The sequence below is a fragment of the Erinaceus europaeus genome, unplaced genomic scaffold (genome assembly GCF_950295315.1).
Source record: "Erinaceus europaeus unplaced genomic scaffold, mEriEur2.1 scaffold_775, whole genome shotgun sequence".
Classification (NCBI taxonomy): Eukaryota; Metazoa; Chordata; class Mammalia; order Eulipotyphla; family Erinaceidae; genus Erinaceus; species Erinaceus europaeus.
In genome coordinates this window covers 48,553-59,959 of record NW_026647214.1, presented here as the reverse complement: position 1 = coordinate 59,959, position 11,407 = coordinate 48,553, and the positions used below count along the sequence as shown (strand labels likewise).

The 11,407-nt window shown below is 43.3% G+C and overlaps 1 protein-coding gene across 1 annotated transcript in view; it reads left to right on the top strand.

Moving 5' to 3' along the window:
• Window positions 1–2,448: 2,448 nt before the first annotated feature.
• CD2AP (CD2 associated protein) overlaps window positions 2,449–11,407 on the top strand; it is a 43,097-nt gene continuing 34,138 nt past the window's right edge. The window contains exons 1-5 of the mRNA XM_060183814.1: window positions 2,449–2,527; window positions 3,104–3,372; window positions 5,089–5,167; window positions 9,310–9,404; window positions 10,729–10,833. Coding sequence (XP_060039797.1) covers window positions 2,449–2,527; window positions 3,104–3,372; window positions 5,089–5,167; window positions 9,310–9,404; window positions 10,729–10,833 — 627 coding nt within the window. The remainder of the gene's footprint in view (window positions 2,528–3,103; window positions 3,373–5,088; window positions 5,168–9,309; window positions 9,405–10,728; window positions 10,834–11,407) is intronic.

The following is an 11,407-nucleotide window of genomic DNA, read 5'->3' as shown; positions in this document are numbered from 1 at the left end:
TTCAGTTCTGTGCATTTTTAAAATGTCTTCCATTGGGAGTCGGGCAGTAGCGCAGCGGGTTAAGCGCAGGTGGTGCAAAGCGCAAGGACCGGCTCAAGGATCTTGGTTCCAGCCCCTGGCTCCCCACCTGCAGGGGAATCACATCACAGGTGGTGAAGCAGGTCTGCAGATGTCTTTCTCTCCCCTTCTCTGTCTTCCCCTCCTCTCTCCATTTCTCTCTGCCATATCCAACAAGGATGACAACTATAATAACTACAACAATAAAAAAAAAAAGGGCAACAAAAGAGAATAAATAAATATTTAAAAAATGCCTTCCATTTTCTTTTAATTTCTTTATTGGTAGATTAATGTTTTATAGTTGATGGTAAATACAATAGTTGGCACATGCGTAGCATTTCTCAGCTTTCCACACAATGATACAACCCCGACTAGATCCTCTGTTATCCTGTTCCAGGACCTGAAACCTTCCCTCCACCCCCACCCCAGAGTCTTGTACTTTGGTGCAATACGCCAAATGCCTTTCATTTGCGAAGTATTCTTCCAGATACATTTTCTTTTTAATATTTCAGTGAACATTTGAAGATTCTGAAATTTTTTATTAGGATAAAAGAGTTCTATCAGCAGTGGTAGATAGCACAATGGTTATGCAAACAGACTCCCATACCCTGAGGCTCCAGAGTCCCAGGTTCAATCCCCTGCACCACCATCAGCCAGAGCTGAGCATTGCTCTGGTAAAAAATAAAATAAAAATAAAAATAAAATAAAATAAGAGTTCTTTCAAGCTTGACCTTTTTGGGTCAGTTGTCTGTTATTTCTTATTTGGAGACAGAATTACCTACTTCATATAAAGCTTATCTTCCTTTTTAGCTCGTAGCTGTACCTACATGTGTATTCCCTCATCCATCCACTCTTGTGTCATTTGTCAGCAGACTTTGGCCCAGTACCCGACAATGTTTGGAGTATAATAGTTCTTTTACTATATACACTCATTCATATTCTTTTACTGCTGCTGCTTTCTTGCATTTTATGTGCAGTTAGCCCATATATGAAGTTTGTGATATGACGAAACTGTCATTTTTGTTTATAGAAATTGCACTGGGGGGGGGGGGTGATTCCATTGAAATAGGAGTAGCCATAGCAAACAGTCTGTTGTTTTAAGTCATACTTACTTGAAAATAAGTTTGAGCAGTGGACACTTGAGTATCAGTTCTGAAATTAGAACTTAGGGTTGTTTTTTAAAAATGTTTATTTATCCCCTTTTGTTGCCCTTGTTGTTTTCTTGTTGTAGTTATTGTTGTTATTGATGTCGTCAGTGTTGAATAGGACAGAGAGAAATGGAGAGAGGAAGGGAAGACAGAGAGGGGGAGAGGAAGACAGACACCTGTAGACCTGCTTCACCGCCTGTGAAGAGACACCCCTGCAGGTGGGAGCCGGGGGCTCAAACCGGGATCCTTACATGCGCTTAACCCGCTGCGCTATTGCCCAACTCCCTAGAACTTAGTTTTAGGATATGTAGAAACCATCTGAGAACAGACATACACTGAAAAATCTGACTTAAACCCCATCACATGCTTAGACTACTTTGCACTTAGTTTTCTAAATTTTTTTTTTTTTTGGATATTGGTATTTCTTAACATTATGTAGATATTGTATCTTCTGTATAGTTCAGCAGTTAAATTTGGTGGGGATTAAAATATAGTGAAATAGTTTTTATGACGTCATGTAAACCGAATTCTTAAAATACGTTCAGATAGAGCACATTCCATTCAGGCAGGAAGTTCTGGGTCAGACACAGCAATGCTTTAGTCTTGGCCACTGTTTCTTCTCTCTAACTATACAAAATTTGAAGTCTGTATATGTGGAACCACTAGTTAAAAAAAACAAAGTTACTGGTACTCTGAGCATTTCCTTACACCCTTGAGCCTTATTCAAACTGTAACCTTCCAAAATGGCATATGCTAAAAATGTACTTCCTTGCTTTCTTAACCCCTGCACAGCAACAGTGTTTTCCAAATGTGGAGTTTTGTGATTGTAGGCTAGGGTATCGGTGGGTAGAGCACACTGTCATTATTTTGGACTCTGGATTTTTAGGTAGAGAGTTTGTACGTATCGATGTGCATAGTAGGCTGTGAGTACTATATGCAAACTTCAGAAATGAAGCAGTGAACGTCTTTAATTGTTTTAACTTTTAGGAATTTGAAATTTTTTTTTTTCCATTCACTTATTGAATACAGACAGAAATCCAAGAGGGTCTGGTAGCTAGAGAGGGAGAGAAGAAGAGAGAGAGCTGCAGCCCTGCTTTGCTACTTGTGAAGCTTACCCCCTGCAGGTTGGCCCTGGGGCCTTGAACCTGGGCCCTTGCACATTGTAACAAATGCACTCAATCAGGTTTCAGCACCTGGCCTTTTCTTTGAATCCTGGCATTCCTGGACCAAATCCCACTAGGCCATGGTGTATGATTCTTTTGATGTGTTGGATTTGACTTACCAAGATGTGGTTGACAGGCCAGAAAACACACTCACCTGGAGTATTGCACAAAAGTAGAAAACTCTGGTGGAGGGGCAAGGGTGGGAGGGATCGATTTGCAGCTCATTTGTAGTTGCGTGAGAGTGGGGACATAGACCTATGATGGTGGGAACTGTGTGAATCTATAATCCTATTAACCTGTTAATTAATTAATTAATTAAAAATGCACATAGGCCCATAGTGAATTGCATACTTAATAAAAATGAGAGACATTTCGTGTATTATACGATTTCCTGAGTTTACCAGTTAGTATTTTACTAATTAAATTGGCCTAAAATTGTCATTGTGGACAACATTTGAGGTCAGCAAAATAACTTCCCTGGATAGTGTACTTATTTCATCCTGCCTTCGGCCAAAGGCTCAGCCCAACCCCCTACCCCCGCCTGTCCCCTCCCCTCCCCTTTGGAGAGCTTTCCCCTTAGTTTCTGTCTGAAACAGTCGGCCTTGAGCAGCAGAGCCATGGTGACTGCAGAACAAAGACACAAGCAGAGTAATGTGCAGTGCCAACGCACAGTATGTTCTCCTTTGGCTGTCTCAGTACTCATCGTTTCATTATCTTATTCTAGTTCTTATTAAGATTGGGAGAATACAAATACTAAGGAAGGGGATTCTTCTTTGACTCTAGGTATCACTCTTACAAAACAATTCATTCTTTCAGACACTCTTTTGACGGGCCCCACCTCTCCTTCACCCTCTTCAGGGAGCGGCAGTGAAGCTGCAGCTGCGCCCCTCACACAGCCCAAGAAAATTCGAGGCGTTGGGTTTGGAGATATTTTTAAAGAAGGTTCTGTGAAACTAAGGACAAGAACACCAAGCAGCGAAACCGAAGAGAGAAAACCAGAAAAGGTAGCAGTGACGTGCTCGCTTAGATCAGTTCCACTAGGTTTTCTTTCATTAAGAATTTTTTTCAAATGTAAGTCCGTTTTTAATTCTGTCTTAACGTCCTTTTGTTTGAACCGGTGTCTTTGGTAGTGAACCGTAAGATAACTCAAGAATATCTCTTTTAAATTTACAGTGACTGTAAAGTCGCTCAAAGTCAGAAACATTTCATTTTTAAGACTGTTTGGCTTGGAAAGATAAATCCTAACGTATTCTGAGGTATTCTCCAAATGTAGTTCAACTCAGCCCCCCCCCCCCCCCTTGCTTGCTGTGTGATTTTTTTTTTTTTTTTTTTCATGTTATAATGATTTGGGTTCAGGAAACAGAACAGTCCCCCTCTCCCCCTTCTCCCTTCTCCTGACACAGTCTGATATTAAGGTTATATGTCCTAATTAATTTTTGCTTTTAAAGATAATTCTGGAATTATGTTTGACGTGGTGCTTTGTAGTGGTATAGGACAGTTTAGAAGGTTCAAGAAGCAGTGCCTGCATTGTCAGGGGGCAGGGAATGACTTTAGCCTGATGACTGGGGTCCCTTTTCAACTCTTAAGCTTATAGTTATATTGATTACTTTTTTTAAAAAAAGTTAAGGTTAGTAATCTTTTGTTTGCCATTTGTGATGTGCAGTACTCAGAATGTTACTGACCTCAGAGTTAACCTGTATGCCTTTTAGGTCTGATTTTAATCACTGCTGTCGAGCTAGTGGTAATCCACTGCTCCTGGAGGCTGCTTTTCCCTTTTGTTGCTCCTGTTTACCATTGTTATTACTATTGCTGTCATTGTTGTTGGATAGGACAGAGAGAAATGGAAAGAGGAGGAGAAGACAGAGAGGGGGAGAGAAAGATAGACAGCTGCAGACCTGCTTCACCGCCTGTGAGGAGACTCTCCTGCAGGTGGGGAGCCGGGGGCTCAAACCGGGATCCTCACGCCGGTTCTTGCACTTTGCACCACCTGTTCTTAACAGTCGGCTCAGATGCAGGCTCCACATCTTGCTGCAGACAACAGGCCCCGTCAGGGTTCTCAGTCTGCGGTAGTGTTTTGTTTATGCAGACTGCTGCCGATAAGGTTATATATTTAAAAGGTCTAGTTCAGAGACATGTACTCAGTCCATTTATTTTATTTTTAAATTATTTGAGAGAGCCAAGGGAAGCTTCCCCCCTGCAGGTGGAGGGCGGGGACTCGGACCTGTGCTGAGCCAGCCACGCGAGCCACAGGGTAGCCCACTGTTCATTTAAGTGCTGTGATTATTTATTTCAGATGTCATAAAGTTAAATAAAACTACAGTTTTGTGGGGTACCAGAGTATTTGTTATCCCCCCCCCCCTTTTTTTTCTTTTAAGATTTAGTGTATTTATGAGAGACGAGGAAAGACCAGAGCATTGCTCTGGTACATTTGCTGCAGGGATTGAACTCAGGAAGTTGTACTGAGGAGTTCAACACTGTCTCTCCGTCTCCCCCGCCTGGACTGTATGTTCATTGTTCTTAAGATAGAACAACTTAAAAAAGTTAGAAGTTCTAAACTGTCGGTTCAGTAGCTAATGAGAGTTCTATTCTTAATACAGACTGTCTTTCTCATTACAACCTTGGCTATAATTACAGTTAAGGAAAACTATTATCACTGTAAATGGAAACTTTATTTAATAGTATTACCTTTATTGTAACTTAATTTTTTTTTTTTCCCCTAGCCTTTAGTTATACAACCAGTAGGATCTAAAACTCCAAGTATGGAGTTAACAAAAACAGACACTGAAGGGAAAACTAAAGGTAGGTCTTGAAAATAAAAATTTCACACTTAAGATGGAATCTTTTTTAAGTGTCTTATCAGGTGTGTTGAAGACATTTGTTCCATTATACCACTAGGTGTAAGCAACAGGGTGTTGTGGATCTTGATATGCTTTGTTCTCTGATAATATCCCTTTGGTCTGTTTCTTAGGGTCCATCTATTCTTAGGGTCTTCATTCTGGCTTTATTTGTTCATTGATCTACTAGGGTTCACTCCCGTTCCGTCCATGTCATGGCAAAGAGATTTTTTTTTTTTTTTTTTTTAGCTGAGTAGTATTTCATCGTGTGTGTGTGTGTGTCTGTCTCCGTCTGTGGACATTGTCGTCATCACTAAGTCTTCACTGCTGCAGCTCAACTGTTTCATCTAGAGAAACCTAGACACAGAGAGATACAGAGAAACACACTGTAGCATCAGAGCTTTGTTCAGTGTAGCGAGGGCTGGAATTGAACCCGAGTCATGTCTACGATTTCTTTGGAGAGCTGCCTCGGAGAGGAATTGCAGGACCATATGATAGACCCAGTTTCAATTTCTGAGGAATTTCTAGATCATAGGAGCTGAAAGAATTTTCATTTCTACCAACTTTTTTTTTTTTTTTTTTTAATATTTTATTTATTCCCTGGTCTAAGCTTTTAAGAGAGTCAACATTTCAAAGACTCAGCCTATGGTCTATGCATTAAGAAGTTTGAGACATTCAATCAATTTTTCCCCTCTCATATTCACTAAATAGTGATTTATAGGACTACAGGTGAATAGGAGTATACATAAACACCATTCCCACCACCAGAAGCCTGTGTCCCATCCCATCCTCTCCCCCACCCCGTGAAGCTGAATATATGTATTGCCTTGGATGTGATGATCATCTTTCTGTTGTCACTTAGAATCTGTGAGTATGTGGCATCTTTCCATTTCCTGTCATTTATTTCCCTTTGTAGTGACTCCGAGTTTTCAGTGTGCAGGCCTTTCGCCCTCTCTGTGAAATGCATTCCCTTTCTTGAGTTATTTTGGATGCTATTGTAAAGGGCTTTGCTTTCTTGACCTTTTATTCCTTTAATTTGCTGCAGACATAGGGGGTTACCATTATTTTTATTTAGTTTTGTTATTAGACCATGTTACTATGTTGCATAGTAATTTCCACAAGTTACCTTCTGATTTCTTTTGAATTTTCTACAAGTACTACTATCACATCATTTAAATGGACTGATAGATGGTGGGGGTAGATAGCATAGGCAAAGAGACTCCCATGTCTGAGGCTCCAAAGCCCCAGGTTCAATCCCCTACACCATCATAAGCCAGAGCTGAGCAATGTTCTGGTAAATTAAAAAGAAAGAAAGAAAGAAACTGATAGTTGCACTTCTTTTCCAGTTTTGACCTCCTTTCTGTGTCTGGCCTAGTTTGTATGGCTAGACTTTTCCAGGACTGTGTTCACTAGCTATAGTGATAGTAAATAATCTCATTTAGTTTCTGATTTAAGAGGCAAAGCTTTCAAGTTTCAGCAGTGAGCATGTTTAGGCTAGTCTTCTTCCCTGTTTACTAAACCGAGCTATGTAACCTTACAGCTCATTGTTTGGTAGTTTCAATCATAGAAAGGCACTGGAACTCACTGCAAGTTGGGTTCCATTTGTGGATAATCACTGAATTTTTCATTTTCCTTTGTTGACACGGCGGATGACAGTCATTGGTGCACATATGTTGAGACAGTGTTGCATCTGTAGGATAAGCACCACTTGGTGTGATGGACATTTTTCCCCACGTCGCATCAGATCCAGCGTGCTAAGATTTTGTCCAGCATCCTAGCATTTGTGTTCACCAGGTGCATTGACCTCTGCAGTGTTTTGTTTGTGTTTGTTTGTAGTCTCTTGAGAGCTTGTTTGGAGGTTCTAGCAGGGGAGCACAGCTACTCATAGACCCTCGACTGAAGACGAATCCGTCTCTATTCAGGGAAGGCCGTCCTCTTTGACCGAGCACGCAGCTTCCAGAGGGACACACATACACACATGGGGCGTTGAGGGAGGAAGGGGACACTTGCCTGGCCGGCCAGATCACCCTCACATCCTGTTCATAGGATATTATGAACAGGATGTGAGTTGGTGATATCTCTTGTTGGTGATATTAGCATAGTAGAAAGTACTACAGATAGCTCTGCATCTTCTTGGATTTGTCTCATACTTGTATATGTTCACATTTAGTTTCTTTGTTCCTATTCGAAAACCCCCCCCCCCCATTTGTCTCATCTTGCTGGACATCAAAGGGCTAGTTGTTGAAGTCTTCTTAGTATGCTAGCTTATCATGAGGAGCCTGATGTGCCTGCAGTGCTCTCAGCCCCTTGGTTTCCTCCTGCTCCCTCCTGCTCCCTCCTGCTCCCTCCTGCTCCCTCCTGCTCCCTCCTGCTCCCTCCTGCTCCCTCCTGCTCCCTCCTGCACCCTCCTGCTCCCTCCTGCTCCCTCCTGCTCCCTCCTGCTCCCTCCTGCTCCCTCCTGCTCCCTCCTCCTCTGCCCTCCTGCTCCCTCCTGCTCCCTCCTGCTACCTCCTGCTCCCTCCTGCTACCTCCTGCTCCCTCCTGCACCCTCCTGCTCCCTCCTGCTCCCTCCTGCTCCCTCCTGCTCCCTCCTGTGCCCTCCTGCTCCCTCCTGCTCCCTTCTGCTCCCTCCTCTGCCCTCCTGCTCCCTCCTGCTCCCTCCTGCTCCCTCCTCTGCCCTCCTGCTCCCTCCTCTGCCCTCCTGCTCCCTCCTCTGCCCTCCTGCTCCCTCCTGCGCCCTCCTGCGCCCTCCTGTGCCCTCCTCTGCCCTCCTGCACCCTCCTGTGCCTTCCTTATATTTTCCTCTGTATCAGTGGTTTGTGGGGCCCTCTACTAGATTGGGCTTGAGCAGGGCTGAGTTTTCTTCCTGGGGTGCCTTAAATCTGGTCACTTCTTGATTTCCCAGTGCTTGGTGACTGGAGTTAGTAGTCATGGGTTTGTCTTGGGAGCAGGTCTGGATCAGGTCTGAGGGTGTGGGGCTGGGGCTAAGGTGGTTGAGTCAGACAGATGACAACTTAGCCGTCAGCATTGGTTAAAACAAAGACAGACGACTGGACTCGGGAAAGGAGTGCTGTGCAGGCCTGCCACACTGGTGAGGGACCCTGGGACTGCTCCAGGAGTCAGTCATGGGCACGACACCTACCCGCGCAGAGAGTTTGTGGGCTGAGTGCACTTTGCAGTGGACTTAGTGCTGCTGAAGAGGGTTGGTGCTTTCAGCATGAGAAACTGGCCTAGGGAGAGCTGAGGAGAGAGAGTCTCCAAGTGTAAAGCAGATAAAAGCTGAAAGCGAGGGAGAGTGATGCTGTCTGGCCAGCGCAGGGACTGGACGCTGAAATGGCTGGGGCTGCTGCAGACAGAGGCAGCCTTGCAGCTTATGTGTGCGGAGCAGCCCAGAGCGGAGCTCTGCCTCAGAGTGGTGGTTTGCCTGCAAAGCTGGAGGTTTGTGACTCGGGGTGGGACAGTGTCCTCTGCCTTTCAACACCCCGGGACTTCTGACGTCCAGCGGGCCTATGCCACTCAAACTGCACGTAGACAGAGCTGCAAGCCTTGGAGCTCAGCAGCGAGTCTGTACTCAGGAAGTGTCTGTCTCACTGCAGTGCCCACCCAGGGGATCTGAGTGTTCAGGTCGGAGACCACAAGGAGTCCAGCTTAAAGCTGACATTTCCTTCTGTGCAGTTGCCGGCACACTAGTTACTGCCCACTGCGTTAGCACAGAAGTCAGTCCCAGTCTGTATCCCCGGGCCTTGTGGGAGACCCGCTGGGCAGGACTGCCCTCTGGCTGTCTTGGAAGGGCCTGGACGCAGAGCCCTGCAGTGCAGGCTTACCTGCTGCTGATCACGCTCTGCTTTTCTTTCCTCGGACAGTTTCCCTGCCGCTCCGCGCGCCGTAGTTGCTAGTGGTCTTGTCTGCCTGTCACTGAAGACTCCTCTCTCTAAGTCCCGGGTGTCTCTGGAGCAGTCACACCACATTCTAGGCTGTCTTACCCTCTCTCCCTCTAAATCCACCTTGAGTACTGCCTAATGTATGTAGTTCCTTGCATGAACTGGAGGCTTCATCAGTATCTGAATTGATTTATATAAGCCACGGTATTTATATTCTTGCTTTTAGCTAAGGAATACTGTAGAACACTGTTTGCTTATGAAGGCGCCAATGAAGATGAACTTACTTTCAAAGAGGGCGAGATCATTCAGTTGCTAAGCAAGGTAAGCTATTTCTTGGATCATCTGTGAATCATTTAAATTATTCAAGGAAGTGCATTTCAGAATTTTCACATTTCCCTTATAACGCTGGAGAGCTGTGCTTTGTCTCATTTCTGTGTCTTGAGAACTGTGCATATATTTAAGTGTTTAGAAAGCTCTATGAACAAACTTTTTAAAAAATTTATTTATTTTTTAAATTTCTATTTATTCCCTTTTGTTGCCCTTGTTTTATTGTTGTAGTTATTATTGTTGTTGTTGGGTAGGACAGAGAGAAATGGAGAGAGACGTGGAAGCAGACCTGCTTCACCACCTGTGATGCGACTCCCCTGCAGGTGGGGAGCCGAGGGCTCGAACCGGGATCCTTACACCGGTCCTTGCGCTTTGTACCACATGCACTCAACCTGCTGTGCCACCGCCCAACTCCCTTGAACAAACTTTTAGCTGTTTTTCTTTTAAGTGATATGGTGGACATTATTTTGATTTTTTTTTTTTAATGTGGTGGTTATTTATTTCTCTGTTAACCCCAACCTCCCAGACTTCTATTCTTTCTTACTCTATCATATTTCGCTTCCCTTCTCTACTGTCTGCTGTGTTTACAATACTAAAAAAGACAAATGTAAGAAAAACGCGGCAGTGGTTAACAGTTTATAAATTGTTATATGACCAGTCCAAAGAAATGGGCAATTTTACAACTTTAAATGAATTCTTAAGGCAAAAAACCCTGGAGATCCAGTAGTGTTGGAGTCTTGAGGGTTCCGCAGGGCTCTTCATGGTAGTAGAGGAAGATCATGGATATTTTGCTTTTGCTCTTTCCCCATAGAACAATTTTTTAAAAATCTCTCCCATTTTTTTTTTTTTTTCAAGTTGACGATGTCAGAAGATTTAGCGGTAATTTTGATATCCATCCAGTCAGGACTGAGACTGTGTAATTACTCTAACAGGTGATGTTTGGATAGAACTGTTGAAATCCTTTCGTTGCAAAGCCAGTGAAACATGCGGCTCGTTTTCACTATATCAAAGGTTGATAAACTCGTCACTGTACAGAGAAGTAGAACAGTTTGTGAAGTCACATTCTTTCTTTGTCCTCTGAGAACACGATGCTTGTACACCTTAGTATCTGACTTTCTTTTTTTAAAAAAACTGTCAGATCTGTTTCTGTGAACATTGATGGATGTGACTTGCTATTTTCTTTCAGGAGAACCTTATCTGTCTTGTTAAGTTCTTTTTTGTTAAAGTAAAAATAATGAGGTTTGTCATTTTTCTACTACTTGTGAACGTTTTCAAGAGAGTCCTGATTATCTTAATTAGTCTCTATTTTGCATTTGAGGAAACTGGAGATGCTGGCTGGTGGAAGGGTGAGCTTAATGGTAAAGAAGGAGTTTTCCCAGACAATTTTGCTATTCAGATAAATGAACTGGATAAGGACTTTCCAGTAAGTAGCATTAATTTCTCCTCCTCTTCCATCTTCTTGCTCTTTCTCCTCATTCCCCTCCCCCCTGCTTTACTTTATCGGGGTGAAAACAATACTTTGCTTCAGAGCTGTGACCTGTATATGGTTTCTTACCTCCCTGTGGAAGGTGTCTGCACGTCACACCCACTGTCCCCCTGACGGTTTCCTCAGCCATAGTGCACTGGGTCTCTGGCTCCCTTTCAGTCCTCGCCAGGACTGACCTGGAAATTACTTACTTAGGAAATTTACCCACAAATGATGAACACAACACATCAAAGAAGGACCTAGTGGGGGTTGAGTTGTGTTGTGGAAAACTGGGAAATTTAGAAACTATTTTACTGTCAACTGTAAACCATTAACCCCCCAAGAAGGAAATAAGGAAACTTACCACTTTCCCAAAGGAAGTCATGTTTCTATTAAATTTTGTTGAAAATCTTTAGTTTTAAGTAGTGTGGCTCTAACTGGTAATACACCAGATACATTCTGGGGAGGGGAAGAAGTAATCTTTATCTCCTGGTAGAATTTTTCTTTTAAAAAAAGATTTTATTTATTTATT